Source organism: Anas acuta, chromosome 23, assembly GCF_963932015.1.
Source record: "Anas acuta chromosome 23, bAnaAcu1.1, whole genome shotgun sequence".
Lineage (NCBI taxonomy): Eukaryota > Metazoa > Chordata > Aves > Anseriformes > Anatidae > Anas > Anas acuta.
Genome location: NC_089001.1, coordinates 5,056,170 through 5,072,241, shown reverse-complemented (window position 1 = coordinate 5,072,241; position 16,072 = coordinate 5,056,170). Strand labels below are relative to the sequence as shown.

General features: G+C 54.1%; 1 protein-coding gene across 14 annotated transcripts in view; it reads left to right on the top strand.

Moving 5' to 3' along the window:
* LOC137843657 (protein CEPU-1) overlaps positions 1 to 16,072 on the top strand; it is a 332,157-nt gene that overhangs the window by 268,301 nt on the left and 47,784 nt on the right. For all 14 annotated transcript variants that reach the window (XM_068659166.1, XM_068659180.1, XM_068659165.1 and 11 more), the window contains one exon: positions 14,676 to 14,908. In XM_068659166.1, coding sequence (XP_068515267.1) covers positions 14,676 to 14,908 — 233 coding nt within the window. The remainder of the gene's footprint in view (positions 1 to 14,675; positions 14,909 to 16,072) is intronic.

Genomic DNA, 16,072 nt, shown 5'->3' with positions numbered 1-16,072 from the left:
CCACATTTCATTTTCCCTGACTTTGGCTTCGGTATCTGCTGCCCACCAGCACTGGCACCGGTGCAAAGCTGTTGACGATTCTCAGGTCTTCGCGTCCCAAGATTTAAAAGGTTCCTCTTGAAAATAAAACGGGCACAAAGGGGGGTTGTGTGTGCGATGAGCTGGGTCAGTTCTGATGGCTGGGAGGCAGCAGGAGGGAAGTCTCATGAGGCTTCGAGGAGTAGCTTGAAATGTGCATTGCAGGCTCCTCTCTCTGACGTCCCCACGGTTCTTGCCTGCTTGGATTGTTGTTGTTTGGAATTATTATTTTCTATTTATTATAAAGGTCAGGTCAGTGGAAGCGCAGCTCATCCTTTGGGGTTATTTCAGGCCTTTTCTGAGGTATGCTCCAGCCCGCTGTATCTAGCGGGGGACAGAAACAAAGAGGGTTCCCAGCTCTGGCATCTGCTGCCTGGCCAGGCTGGACAGCGAGCGAGTCCCCATTACTTATGCGCTTCCTGAAGCTGAAACAATTGCTATTATCCCACATAATATTGCATGACCTACATTTTTACTTGAAAGCCTCCAGCTAATAATTAGTTTGAATTTCGAATTATAAATAAACACATTTATATTCCAGTTTAAAAAATAAAAGGGGAGGTGGGGGTGCAAGGAAAGCGAGCAAACCTCTTGATAGATGAAATCCCCACCTCTCCCTGCCGGTCTCTGCTTCCCCTCTGTTCCTCTGCCTTTCGGGCTGGGGAGGAAGGAGGGGATTTGCAGGGCTGGTGGAAGGAGGAGGGGGTTGGATGTGATGAGGCTGCTGGGCGTTCTCCTGGCAAACTGCGGGACCTTGGTGCTTGGGAGGTTCAGGCCATCTGGCTAAACAGGGTCAAGCTCTCTGTTGGCAGCTTGGCCTTGCCAAAGAAGCAGCAGAACGGGGCTGGGATAGCACCAGGAAATTCATCTTTTAGTGGGAGTAGGTGTCTGCCCTCCCTATCCCACCTCTCCATCCCGTATGCAGCTGCAGGAGCCCAAAAAGCTGAGGGCAGCCATGGTTAGGATCATTAATGGGGTATCTCTTAACGGGCAGAGAGCGAGTTGTGCCACAGGAGGCTACACCTGGGATTTGATCCACAACTGGTAGAAAAAAGTCCGTCCTGCTGCCTGTAACGTGGCTAACACAGAAAATGCCATAGCACACCGAGCCGCACCGTGCGGCCCCACACCGGTAATTGTCATTCTGCTCGGAGCTGGTGGTGTCTGTATGCCTTGAAGCAAGACAATTGCTAGCCTTTGTAATTTCCTTTATGGAAAAAAATCCAGTCAGACTTAATAGGGACAAGACCAGTAGGCTTCTTTGGAAATTAGTGTGAAACCTATAGAAAAGGGTAGACAATGAGACGTCTCTGGTGGAATCCCACGGGCGAGTTTCGCCGTGCCATGGAAAGGTTTTCGTTCTCCAGTTGCTTTGGTAGCACTTGCCCATAAGGTGTTATCCTAAGCAATGCTGCTTCAGGTGCTATTTTTATTCAGGAAAATGTCAAATCCTTTCTGGGAACTTACTGACTTGTTGTCTTGGTAATTTCTTGCAGAAACAAGATCTATAAAAATCTCCTATTTTCCTGGCACTAGGCTTTTTTGTCTATTTTGGCTGTAAATATTTTTTAGAATACTTAAAAAAAAAAAAACGGGAGCAGCTTTAATAGGACACGTGCGATGTAATTTCTCCCCCAGAACAGCTCTTGTAAGGCTTCTTGAGGCACAGATGTAAGTGGGGAAGTAGCTGTGCGCACTCGGATTTCTGATACCGGCCCGGTGTCCTTTGAATAGGCGTCCTTGTGTGCCGAGATGATATCTGGCCCCGTTCTTTCTTCACGCACTGTTCCTTAATCTGAAGTGCAGCTCTCCGGGAGCTGGCAGCCCAGCTCCAAGCGGGGTTATATTCATGCTGAATTGGCGATGGGGAAGGGAAGCTACGCGTGCTCGAAGCGCGCCCCTTCTTGGGACGAGCGGCACGCTGCAAGCGGTGGCTGCGCGATCGCAACAAGATCCCCGGAGTCCAAAGGAGCAAGGCTCGGGCACGAACGCCAGAGCTGCCCTAATAAAACATTTACCGGGGTTTGGAGACCTCCTCGCTCCGACACGGCGCATACATATTAAATGATCAAAGTTGCCGGGCCTTCGGAGGAGCCGGCTGCTAATCTAATGCAACCCTTGGGCTTTGCTCGCCACTGACTCTGCATGAAAACAAACGGCGGCTCTGTTTTCCTGTTTAAAAGATCTCAGAGATAAGCCAGGCGGGTCACAGTTCAGGAAGCAAGAGGATCTGGCCTCTTAAAGGCTTTGGCGAGAAGGGGCTTGGGGAGGTGGGTTGGGGTTGAGGATGGGTTGGGCTCCTTCTCTCAAGTCCTTTGTACCTCTGACTCTGCCTGTGCCATCTCAGCGCTGCCGTGGGCTCTCCTCCTCCTCCTCCTCCTCCTCCTCTCATTCTTGCCCGTCCCCATCCTAAATCTCTCTGCCCCATGTCCTAGTCCATGGACAGACAAGGTCACTGCTCACTTTCCAGAATTGCAAAGTGCTTCCAGTGGGTGCAAACCAAACCAAACAGCTATAAAAAAACCCAAAACCTACTCCGTCTTCAGATTTATAAACTGAGCACAGTCAAACTGGAAGGTGCCGAGGAGGAAAAGGAAAACACAGAGCCCCCAGGGTGCCATTTCTCCGAGCGGTGCAGCCTTTTATTTGGCTGCCTTCACTTGTTTCAGCCGTGTGGGGCAGGCAGCAGGCAGGAAACCTCGTGGGGCTGCTCCTTCGGAGGTGCTGAGTGCTGGGATCAGCACCTTTGTAAGCCACTGGCTATCCCGTCATCTCCTGCTGGTTCAGAGCAAATACTTCATCTGCTGATTGTCGCTGCTCCACTGGTTTGGTACTGATGGGTTTGGCTTTCCGCTTGGTTACAGCATCTTTTCTGTTCCTCAAGTGTCTCCGTGTCTTTCATCTAATTCCTTAACTAGTTTCCATTTACTGACGGCCCCTTGCTTTTAAGGTACTTGAATCTGTTTGATCATCAACAAATTTCTCTTTCTGTTCCTCTGATAAAAAATTAAATCTGGGAACTTTTTGAAGGCTTTTCCCTCCACCTTTTTTTTTTCTCCTTCTGCACTCTATGGGGAGTCAGAAAGCCCTTTTCTAGAAAAATAAAATAAATAAAAATTAGAGTTCAAAGCGTGACTTCTCTTAAAGAGAAGAAGAGGGTGAGAAGAAGAAAAAAAAACACCACCATATATTCTTACAGATGTGACATCAAAATGGGAAACTATAAAGGATACATTTTCAAAGGCTCGTACGGGGACTGAGTTGGTTCAGTGGGAAACGGGCAACCAGAGTCTCTCCTGGCTCTTTGAAAGCGTGTCCCCAAGCCACCAAAATCCTGTTGTTTTAGCTGAAGTGTGTGGGCTTCTGCCCTGCCAAACAAACACGTGGAGCTGCCTTGGGGGATGCAGGGGGTCGGGGTGGGTGGCTGGTGGCAGGAGGGTGGTGCAGTGGAAGGGGTGGCAGTGCTGGGGGTCCTGGGGGCCACCTCTGCTCTCCAGCACCCGCTGTGTCCTTGTGTCACCTTGGTTTCTGCGTCTGTGCTTGCTGGCACGGAGATATCTCCTGCCCTGCTGCAGAGGAGCTTTTGGGAAGCGCAATGGGAGACGGGGCAGGAAAAATCTGTGGTGAGTCCCTTAGGGAGGGAAGAAGGAACAGCAGAGCCCTGACAGCCCCTCCATGTCCCGACTCTGGCTACCCCGCCTGGGTGTGAGCCGGGGAAAACCCCCTGCCTTCAGCCTCCTGATGCCACGGAGCCGCTGGAGCAGCGGTGTCCTCGGTGGGACCTCCGAGCCCTGGCCACCCCCGTTGTCTTCCCCACAGCATGAGGCATGGGGCAGCCCCGTTCCTGCAGTCCAGTGGCACCTGGGGACACCTGCGGGGTCCTGGCCATGCGCTCAGGGTGCTCCCAACAGCCGGATACTTTCTGGGTACAGTGGATGATTTGGGTCTTGTTTGCATTTTGTTGTCGTCTTGAGCTGGTTGTGCAAGGGGTGAGGCGCACAGGGTGCTGCGCAGGCTGCCTGCTGGGCTCACTCTTACTTCCAAGACACTCATCCAAACATCTGCTGTCCTAAATCTTTCTTTTGGGGCCTAAATCTTTATTTTGCTGGGTGCCACGGCATGGAGCTGCCTTGGTTTCCGTGCTGGAGCTGATGGAGCAGCTTGGGTCATGGCACAGGCTGGAGCTCGGGGACGCACTGAGGTCCTGGGCTGGTTTCCTCGCCGTGCTCAGCGCCTTGCTCCCTCTCCATCTGCCTCTGCATCACCTTGGATTAATTACAGTACAATGCAGTATACGTTTATGTGGTGTCTGCACCAGTGTCTCAGGGCCTTTTGCAATCTTAAAAATCTAATTAAGGTGCAGCCTCCAACATGAATGCTTATCACCGAAATGTGTACAGCGAGACAGACACGGCGTGCCTTCACGTCTCAACCAGGAGCTGAATCCACACTCTCGTGGCATTATTAATTACTCAAAGCTTGGTGTCCGAGACACCAATCGATACCGTGGGCCTGGCTGGATGGCAAGCTTTAAGTGAGCATGAGGGAATGGATGATAACCATCAGCAAGAAGCGGCTGAGGCCATCCTTATCTGGCACTCAGCCTGGGAGGAGGAGGAGCTGCCTCGCAGAGACACGTGCAGGAGCAGCGCGTGTTTATCAGCCACTTTGACGCTGGAAGGTTTTTTATTTTATGCAGAAATGAGAGGGCTAGCTCCAGTCTCGGCGTTGGGATGGTGCTTCCCAGGGGGACAGGGAGAGCTGGCCATGGGTGCAGCGTCTCCCTTGCATCCCTTGTGCAACTCCAACTTGTCCAGCCTGTGGGAAGGACACGGTGCCAAGCCCACCCTTGTGGAAAAATGATCTCCTGGAGCACCTGTTGTTTTGGTGAGCAAAGCCCTGTACGTATTTTATAGGAGAAAGCGACATCTCCAGTCCTCTGGATGAGCCCAAGCCCTGGTCCTGGCTCTAGTCCCCATCCTGCCCAGGTAGCAGCTCCCAGATTTGCTGCAAAACTTCACTGGCCTCTCCAGTGGGTCTGACGAGTGGCAGCAGCCACTGGGAGTGCTGGAAAGGGAGGGAGGGAGTGCCACGAGTGCGACAAAAACGTAAATAACCAGGGGGAAAAGGGAGAGGAAATGTGAAGTGGCCCTTTAAAAACGAGCCTCCAGAGCCCAGAGCCCAACTAGCGTTCCCTCAAGTATTCAAATGAGATTGCAGCATCAGATTGGTATGCATTAGGCTGGTCTCAATGAAAATTAACATGTAATTGCTTCAAATGAAGTAAGTGAGGAGGTAATCTGTTCTTAAATTGGATTCGCAGGATTTTGTGGTACCATAATGCAGCTGTGAAATGAAATATATTTTAAGGATGATGTCCTCAAGGGGAGAGGGGAGGAAGGGGGGATCTGTTCTGGGGAGGGTCCGTTCCCTCCCTCCCTCCCTCCCTTGTTTTAGCCCTCACTGGTGCTAATTTACGAATGGGCAGAGCAGCATGGCTGGGGAGGCCCCATGGCTTTTCACCACGACGTGTTCCCTTCCTGAGCATCTCTCCCATCCCCAAATTCCCATCCTTTGGCTCTCCACGTCCCTCCCAATGCCCGCGTCCCCCTGGCACCTCCTCTCGGGGACACATCCCCATCGCATGGTGGCACGAGGATAGCAGGTGGGGCTCGTTGGGCGTGTGGCTAACGAGCGTCTGGGTATGTGGTGGGTTGTGAGCATCCCTAAGGAGCTGCCTGGGTTCCTGCTGGGCCCGGAGCAGTGCTGCAGGGCTGGGGGATTCATCCCCAAAGGTTTTGGGTGCCCTAGGCCTCCCGTGGTGTCTTCTGTTGTCTGGAGAATCTCTCTCTGACACGGCCAGAATGGGGAGAATGTACAGGGTCCCCTCCTCTCCCCATCACAGCCCTGTGTTACAGAGCCCTGGTCTCCGCCAATGCCTCAAAACCCTGATCCCAGATCTCGTGCTCCTCTCTGGCTGGGTTTCCCCGTGTTGTCCCCTCTGTTTGCAGCCCTCCTCGCTCCCTCTCACCCCTGCTCCTCCCAGCCCTCAGCCCCCTGACCCTCAGCATCCTTTCGCGGCCGGCTCCTGCGCGCCGCTCCGCAGAGAGCGCTTACCCCTCGCCGTTCCTGTTTTGTGCCTCAACTTATATGGAAAAGCCACTTTAGCGATAATTTTCCACTTGTAATAAGTTAAGTGCATCGCTTCCTTTCGAATACATTTTCAGTGCAGTTAAGCTCAGCAGTCCCTTGCCTGTGTGCTTAGTTAAATGCGCTCCTTTGCAGACCGTTGGGGTAGATGGCTTCACTTTATTCCTGGGCCATTAGTGTCAATTGCGCAAAGCAGAAGCAGGATTTATTCAGGGGGCACAGCTCATAATTGAGCGAGTTCAGCGCTGGGGAGCAGCGCTAACTGCTGGGAGTGCGGCGTGGAGGAACTTCCCCGCCGGGCTGCAGGAGGGGAAAAGCGAGCCGCCGGCGGGGCCGAAGCACCGCAGAGCTGGCAGCGGGGAGGGATGGGGTGCTGGGGTGCTCTTCCCAGCTCTTCTTGGGGTCTGAGGGCTCCTTTCTGCTGGGCTGAGCCCCCTTGTCCCCAGCTTTGGCTCTGTGTGCTGTGGGCATCCCGCATCCTTGCTCTGCAGGGTGATGCAGGTGTGAGCACCAAGGGATGGAGCTGGATGAAGCTGTCTGGGTTGCCTGGGCCCCGTTGTCCATCCCAGTGCGCTCCTGAGGGGGTTGTTGGAGGTTAAAGGAAGACACTGAACAGCTCCAGCCAGGGCTGAGGTTGAACATTTCTCCAGAGAAGGATTCACAGCACGGGGAGGTCTCACCAGGCTTTTGGAGGCAGAGGGAGGAGGCTTCTCCACACCTCGTTGTGCGAGGAGTGCTGAGCTTACGGCTCTGTGATGCTTGCGGGGAGGCGATGGGATCATGAGGGAGTTGTTTTCTTCTCGTGTCATTTCCCTTGGCTCCTTTTGAAGGCTCTCAAAGGCAGCAGCTTGCAGACACGGCACTCAGGCAGCTGGACCTGGGGTGGTGCTGTCCCTGTAGAAGTTTTTTACAGGTATCCCTGAAAGCCCTCTGGGGAAGGGGTGGCTTTCACCCAGGGGGCATTTGCCCACTGGCATCCAGGAGCCCCCAAGAAAAAGAATGGATAAAAAATACAAATAAAATCTGCAGGAACAAAATGCCCACGGCTCCCCTAAGGCCTGGAGCTCCCTGGTGGTGTCAGCACTTCATTAGTAAACCGGCCGTGTCCCCGCACAGCTGCCTCCATGCGGGTTGGTGCTGCCGGCACCCCCCTGGCAGCATCAGCACTTTGGGAGGGCGCCCAAGCAGATGGGGCAGGAGCGGGGTCCGGAGCGAGCCCCACGCGTGGGCAGCCCCGGGGACAGGAGCCAGGGTTGGGGACACGTGTCCTGTGTCCCTGGCGTGTGGTGCCTGCCCTCACTGCTGCTTTGTCGCCCGCTCGGAGATGGAAGATGCTATAGATGTGCAGAGCCCTGTTGTTAGCAGAGACAATAGGAGGATAAATAGAAAGGCTGGATGAGCCGAGCACGGGAGCAGGGGACTTGGAAAGGTGCTGGTGCACTGCTGCATTGCAGAGACAGAAAGACTTTTCCAGACAAACCGTCCCTGCCTGCTGCATCGCGACCTGCCTGCTCTGCACCAGGCCGTGCCGTGCTGGCCTCGAGGTCCCCCAGGACCCGGGGGTGCCACGGGGCTCGGGGCTCCTCCGCACCCCGCTTTGTGCTCCGTCAGCGTGCTGCAAAGTGGGGGCTCCGGCTCTTTTTGCAGTTCTGCCTTCCTCGCTCCCTCCCCGCTCTGGTTTCCTCCTGCTTCTTTGGCATTTGCCAACAAACTTGTCTAAGGCAGCATACTGGGAGTTGTTTGCAGCTCCGTGAATCCCGGGCAATGAACCAAGGCAGATCTTGAAGCCCGGTATATTATTATTAATGTAATTAGTGCGAATCATTTGCATGTATAAACTTTCAATTGAGGAGATCAGGTACTTTACAAACATGCATTAACTCACCCTCCCTGGAAGGGAGGTGCCAGCTACATTAAAAGCCTTGCAGAGGGCAGAAATGAAGGGCAGGGAGCTGCGAGGCTCTGCTGTGGGTTGCTGTGCCAGCCGGTGGGGAAGGCAGGACCTCCCGCCCCCGAGCCCCGGCTCCCTCTGCCCTCACCAAGCTGAAACTTCTGCCTGGGCAAGGAAGAGAAGGGAAAGCACAAAAGGTTTTCTTTTCCACTTCTGAGCGCTGCTTTTGACCAGCTCAGTGTGATTTTGAAGAGGCACCGGGGTGGAAGCTGATCTGAGGGCACCTGCTCACCCCGCAGGCTTTGGAGATGCTCCGGCTGCCGCGGGGGGGCTGGAGGTAGGCACCAGCCCCAGCAGGGACCCCCCTTTTCTGCTGGAGCCTGCTTCTGGGTTAATCACCGGGTCGTGTCCCGTGGGGTGGGCTCCCCCCTGCAGGGAGGGGGCTGCCCTGTGCTGGGGATGTGCCTTTTTGGCGATTCACACCACAGTGAGCGCATGAGATTCCCTCCAGCTGATCATGCAGTCCTGGATGAGGATGCCCGTGGTGCTCCTGGGGGATGCGCTGAGCATCTTCCCGCTGTGTGCACCCCCCAGGCATGCAGCCCCAGCAGCGGGGAGCCTGGAGCAGCCTGGGGAGCAGCTGGGGCTTTCAGCAGGCAGGAGCGAGCCTACGGGCTGGTCTGTGCCTCTGCTGTGAATGTCCCCGCATGGGTCCTGCAAGCAGCGTGGGTTTGCACATGTCCTGCTTCGTCGTCCAAGCTCGGGGGGCTGAGCTGGGCATCTGTGTTACGGCGCCTCTTGCAGCACATGGGGGGTCAGAGGGTGGGATGTCTGGGGTCTGAAGATGTTTCAAGGAAAGCTGGGCTTGGCCTTTTATCTCACTTTTCACAAGCACACAGCTGTGTGCATCGCATTTTGAATGATGCCACGAGCCAAAACTGGCCCGGCTGTAACCAAATGTGGGTGCCTGCCTGAGCATACGGTGCTGCAGCGAGCGGGTGAGCACGCACAGCGGGTGCACGGTCTGTGTGTGCACCAAAAGCGAGCAGATGCTCCAAAGGCTCCCGAAGAAGGGCCGGACTGCTAAAAGGTGCTGGTGCATGACTTCACCCACCACAACAAGGAATAAGGAGGGGGGAGGCGGGTTGGTTGGTGGTGGTGAGGATGCTGGTTTGATATTTATCAGGGAAAAGCCTCCAGATCTTCTCCTCCAGTGCAGCATGGTCACCACGGTGCATCCCAACCTCCGGGGTCATGAGCAGCACCTGTCCCAAAGATCACATCCCCAGGCCCCTTGGCATGAGCAGGCAGCGCACCAGGTGCTGTTTGCCTCCAGCTTTGGCTTTTTACCCAGGGAGGAGCCAGGAGGAAAGCTGCAGGCTGGGCTGAGAGCAGGGCTGGTCAGGGCAGGCATGCCTCAAACCCTCTGCTGGGGTACCAGAAATGGTCTTTTCCCATGAGCTGACTTCTCTGAACGTCTAATTACCTCTAGTGTGTGTTGAATGCCACTCCATTATTACTCCGTTTAGCTCTGTTTTCTTCCCACCACGCCTGCATCCCTGCAGGACCAGAGAAATCAATGCCAGCCCTCCCATGGCAAGTGGGCAAGAGGGACTGAGCATGTTACCTACATGCTTTATTCCCCATGCTCTCACCACATCCATGCCTTGGGTAAGTGAGGAGTTTGGGGTCCCCAGGGTGCCCACCTGAACCCTGGCTTTTCATTTGCTCAGGAATTGATGCCAAACCTTGGTTGCCACCCGAGCAAAAACATCCTAGGGAAGCCTACAGGAGCAGTGAGACTGTGTTTGAATGGGATTGAGTTGTTCACAGCCCGGCCTTTAATTAATCCTAATAAATAACAATAAAATGTGATAATCACAGAAATAAATCCAAGACGTGAAGCTCCTGCCTGCGGCGGCGGTCTAGTTTAGTTGATCATTTATAGCGCGATGGAGGATGCACAAACAGGAGATGCTGTCTGGGGCACGAAATGCTGCATGGGGCTGGGGGGCAGTCCCCCTCCGGCAGGGCTGGAGCAGCTCTTCTCCTTGCCAGGTCTCCACGGGATGTTTTTGCAGCCAGGTTTAAAGTAAATCCCAGGCTAGTTCCTCTAAACTGATTTCCAGATTGGGCTAACCCGTAGCAGAGACAAAATGCTGAGAGTTTGGAAGGGATTGCTTCCAAATCCAGAGGTGCCTAGAAATTGCTGAATTAGCCTGGGTGGAAAAAAAAAAAAAAAGAAAAAAAAGGCCTCTAGGGATGCTTGATGATGGCTTGGTGCCATGGTGCAACACGTGTGAGACTCCATCAAGTGGCCTGCGTGTGGGAAGGGGATTTCTCCAGGGGGGGCACTGAAAGCCCAGCCCTGTCCCTGCATCCCAGGATGGAGCTTGTACCCTGGTAATTGCAAAGAAAGCAGCAGTCAGGTTGCTAATTTTGCTGAGCTCTTTTCAGTTCTAATTAACATTATTCATTTCTTGTGTGTCCTGCTGGGTTGAGACAATCTGTGCTCTCCAGCCCAGCCCTCTGAAACACCAGCGATCTGCACAAGAGGCAACAGAAAGTGTTGTGCACCAATTACTGCACGTCAGTAATTAAAAACCTCCTTCCCCCCGCTGTCGGGCCACCTCCTCTCCTGACATTTGCTGTGTGCAAACTCGAGAAAGCAAAGAGAGAAACCGAAGAGGGCACGGCGCTGCTGGCTTGTGCAACCTGGGTCTGTGCCGAAACTGCGGGGAGGTGCCGGGGGCAGGCTGAGACACAGACAGGGCTCACAGCTTGGGTGCCCCGGTGCTTATTTATTTTTAGGATGTGAGGGCTGGCTGGTTTGGAGTCTTCATGGGCCAGCTTGCTTGCAGAGGGCAGCTAGCAAAGGCAAGAAGCTTTGGGATATGCTAAAGGGGTGGGGAAGGGCAGTACCAGATGGGTCCCGCGTCCCTTTTGGGGCACAAGTGGATGGGCAGGGGGGGATGCTCGTAGCTCTGTCCTTACCTTAAAAAGCCCCAAATCTGCTGCTTGTGGTCATTTTTATGTGTCCAGGTGGCAGAGGGTCAGGGTCAGCGAGGAGCCAGGTGTCTGTAAAGCCTCGCTGCCTCCCCCAGGGTGGTGTGACAGTGGTGTGTTAGCAGCGTCTCCGTCTCCCAGAGGAGAAGCAGAGAGGGAGGGAGAAGGATCATCGCTTCATGCTGAGAGACAGCAGCTCTTCATCTTCTCGGAGGAGAAGGCCTTGCTTTCTGAGCAGGAACGTAGCCGGGATTAAGGATCTTAAGAGAGAAAATTACCTCATCTGTGCTTAATTATTTTTACATCTTCTTTTTCGGAGGCGAGTGCTGTTTTCCAGCACCCTGGGGACCTCTCTCCCCCCTCGTTCCCTGGCACACCACGGGGTGGGAGGAAGCCAGGGATGCTCCGGAGCGGTGGGGGGAGCATCTCTGGGCTCTGCTCCTGCCCGGAGCAGGGAGGAAGAGGAGAAGCCTCCAAGCTCGGCGGTGCCTCCGCTGCCCACCTGTGCCTGGAGCCTGGCTTCCAGCCCCACCAAAGGCTTTCCAATGAGGGAGCTGCTGGGGAGGGAAATGGAGCAGATGGAGGGGCTGGAAGAGCATCGGGGCGCTGCGAGGAGGGAATGAGCCACAGGGACCCTGGCTGATGGCCGTGGGAGGAGGAAGGGGCTCGCCAGCTCCTGCTGGGGGCTTGTCCTGCCGTTACCTGCAGCGGGGAGGGGATCGAAGCCCTCCCCGTGGCAGCAGGCTGCCGTCCCGAAAATAGCACGCCGCTACCCGAAGGTCACAGAGCCTCTTCCCAGAGCCGTTCCTGCTGTTTATTGCATATATTGGCTCAGGAGCTTTAAGAGGGAGGAAAGAAAATAAAATAACAAGTTTAAGCTTGCCGATCCCAGGGACAGAGAAGCGTGTCTAGGTGATAAGAAGAGATTGCGACCAGGTGCTGTGAAGGGCGAAAGCACTTATTTCACTGTTGCCTCATGCGTTACCTGAGCCCCGTTGCTTTTCAAAAGCACTTAAATGCCCATATGATAGAGGGAATGCTTGGATTACACACTGTCTGCCTCCATTATTATCCAGGGATCTCCAAGCCGATGCATTTCACAAAAAAAGTAAGTGTGGAGGAGGAGAGAGAAAATATATATATTTTTAGTTCTGCCTGCTTACAGGTCCTCAGCGATAATTTCCACAGGAGGGCCCAGTGCGAGAAATTCAAGCCACGTCTGGATTCTCATCAGCCAGCATTTCTTTGCAATATGGCTTTAGCAGAGAGGGTGGGCACCCCCTTTTTGGGCTGAAACGCTGCTCACGGTGCTTGCAGGAGCCCATTTCATTGCATTGTGATGGGCAAGCCGGAGCCAAGGACCAAATATCCACCTGCGTTTTATTAAAGCCCCATAGGTCTGAGCTGCCGGTGCTGTTGAGGTCCAGAGCACAATATAATAAAACCGTCCTTTGGGGTGAAATCTCAAAGTTTTATTCAACTCGAGCAACTTAACTCCAAGGTTTGACTCAAGTTGTAAAGCCGCTGAGAGCAAGCAAGAACTGAGTTCTTGGTGTTCAGCCCAGGCTGAATCTATTGCTTTTTTTATGAAGATAATAAAAATCTGCTCGCATTTAATTTATTATTATCGTAATATCATTATGGAACGGCAATGAAATTGTTTAATTTATCAGATGTTTTCACACCAGAGAGGGAGGATGGGCCAACAGCTTGGGTCCTTGCCTAGCAAATCCTCAGGGACTCCTGAGCCAGGCTGCCCCGCTCGCCTTGGGGCAGTCACCTCGATGGGCACCCACCGTCCCCATGCTGGGTCTCGAGGTGGTTGTCCAGGCTCCTTCTGCAATCAGAGAGGCCGAAAAGATACCTCCAAAAAGAGGCAAGGGGAGAGGAGGCAGCTCGTCCCCCCGAGGTGCATTCTTTGCTGGCAGAGCCGAGCGAGCACTTAGGATCGCTCGTTCCTCTGCATCTCCCTCCCACGGCTATAGACTGGGAATAATGGCATCGCCCACCTCCTGGGGAGAATCGGGATGTAAAAACGAGCCGGGGGCTGTGTGGCTGTTTGTATAAACAATCTTTCCAAGTCCACGTGAGATAAGCTAGCCCTTGAGGAGGAGGAGGAGGAAGGCAGAAGCGTAGGCAGAGAGGTGGTGGCGGCACCGTGAGAAGGAGAAAGAGTCCCTTGAGGCTGGACTCTGCCCCACCAAGACAAAATTCAGGCTATATAAGACTCACTGCCAATGTAGCTGGCACCCAGGGGAGTTCACATCTTGCAGCTGGTTCCCTGCCCAAAGTTTCCTTCACCCATATTCGCCACAAAGCAGGGTCAGTGCCTTTAGACGGGGCGCTGCCTCCCCTTGCCCTTGGCGAGGCTACCCTGAGCGACCTCTCCGAGGCTGCTCTCTTTCAGTGCCTCCAAAGTTAATTTGCATCCCAGCCACTGCACAAGTAATGAAGTAGAGTGGGGAGAATATAAACAACGGAGCTGAGGCTGAGTGGTTTTATGTAGGAACATTATCCGCCGTCGCTGGCATCCAGCAAAGCTCGGCTAAGTTTTAACAGCTCTGCGGTCTCCAACTTGCTTGGAGAGAAGTGGTGTTTGGGCTGGGATTTGCATGGCCCTGCTGCCCGGGGAAGGGGTTGGGGAGCAGGCTGAGATGGTTTGTTAGAGTGGAGGATGCAAACCTTGATTTGGGACATGGAGAGGGAGGGTTACAGGGCTGGTGTTGTCCTTTTCAGGGAGCCAGGCTGGTCCCCACAGCTCAGGACAGAACAACGTTCCCATTCGGGAGCAAAGCTCCTTCTGGGTTTGTGCTGTGCTGTCTTCTGGGTGGTGCCTGTTGTTAACGGGGCTGGAATTAGGAGATTTCTGCCTCTGAAACATCACCGAATGGGTGAGATGTTTAGCTGGGGAGAGATGCACTAAGCGGAGGAGAAGCAGTGGTGCGGATGATGGGAAGGGAAGGAAGAAGTGACAGGGGGGACAAATGGCAGGAAGCTCAAGGTTTCTCTTTAGAGGTGTGTCAAAGCTGGCTTGCTCCTGAGATAAATTTTCCTCACTCCTTTGTGAAGCAGAGTGAACTGCTCTCCCTGCTCTGCTCTGCGTTTCTTCGCCTGGCTGCAGGGATCTGATGCTCTGCGAAGAGACCAAGCGATGGCTTTGGGCAGGAGGGAGCGACCTAGGTCTCTCCAAAAGGTGTGGTTGGGACTCAGAATGGATGCTGTTGGCTTGGCTGTGGTTGTCTCTGTGTTAACAAAGGAGCAAATGGGAACAGAGGGGCAAAAGGTCCTTCGGTGAGTGGTGGAGGATGGCTCTGATCTGCAATAACCGCGAAATTCTTGGGTAAATCTCTTGAGCCGCGGGTTTAGATGGATATCGGTGCCCTGAGCACAGCAGGCGAAGTGCTGACATTGTCCTCTTTGGAGAGCCGCCACACTCGGTCTCCGAAACTGCTGCTGGCAGCAAAACTAAAAATAGTGCCGAGAGGAGGAGCAGGAGCTGGGGAAGGCGGGGATGGCAGCACGCTAACAGGTCACCTCTGCCTCTGCCCAGGTGCTCCGTGGACAACCGCGTCACCCGCGTGGCCTGGCTGAACCGCAGCAGCATCCTCTATGCCGGCAATGACAAGTGGTGCTTGGACCCTCGGGTGGTGCTCCTGGCCAACACCAAAACCCAGTACAGCATCCAGATCCACGACGTGGACGTGTACGATGAGGGCCCCTACACCTGCTCCGTGCAGACAGACAATCACCCCAAGACATCGCGCGTCCACCTCATCGTGCAAGGTAAGAGGAAGGGATGTCGAAGAGGGGTTGGGTGTGGTGCTTTGACTTCTGGACCTCCCTTTGAGCCTGGTGTCTCCTGCCATTGCTCCTACAATGACCAAAGAGGGGTTGGGCACGGTGCCTTGACTTCTGCTCATCCCTTTGACCCTGATGTCTTCTGCCATTGCTCCTACATTGACCCTACTACGTGTAGGACAACTCGGTGCAAACATTGAGGGTGTCTTCATGCTTGGAGAGTCCAGCTGAAGCTGGGCAATGCCCAAGTGTTTGCAGTCACATTTAGCCAACTTTCCTGGAGTAGTCATGGGGCTCTGATACAGGCAGCTCTGCCTCCCAAAATAATCACTGCTAAACCCACGTTGCTGTTTTTTTTTTGTTGTTGTTGTATTTTTTTTTTCCTATGCTGGAGGCAACGCTTGAAGTAAAATTTGTGTTGGGGGAAAAGAGAGAGCTGGCAGATTTGTGTACTTTGCGGGGGTGTGTGTATGCCTAGCAACAATATGTGTTTGTGTGCTCAAACTGTGCTCTCCCGCGAGGAGGAGGAGGGACGGCACGGGGGGCTGGAGCGCACGCGGTGGCCGAGCACAGGTGGGCTCTCAGGAGGGGACATCCGAGCGTGGCCACGCGTGATGGCCGAGCAGATGGATGTTCATACGAGGCACCTCCTGGTGTCTGCGCCATGGGATTTGGTGGGGATGTTCGCTGGGCACCACGTGGTAGGATGCATGGGACCCGTCCTGCCCGTACAGAGGAGCCCAAAAGAGGATTAATGGAGGATTTCTAATCCCTTGCTGGCATCCTTTTTTTCCTCCCCCTTCTTCTGTGATTTGGCCAGAAGCCCTCTTAGCATGACACACCAGCTTGACTATTGGAATCTCATCTCGGGCTAATTTTCGAATGCTGATGGGTGTATTGATTTGGAAACAAGCTGGGTTAAAAAGGCATTGGTCTTGTACACAGAGCCGGGCTGAGCTAATCCGCCGTCGATATGCCAGGCCTGAGCGTTATTGACAGCCTAATGAATAGAAGGGGGGGAAAAACCCAAACCAAGCCTTTTTCCCCCTCCTTCCCCTTCCGTTTTCTCTTCCCTCTTTGAGCAATCAAGCAAACTAAACAGAGCCGGACTTTCTCCATCTCCATTAACCACGAGGAGCAGGCGGATGC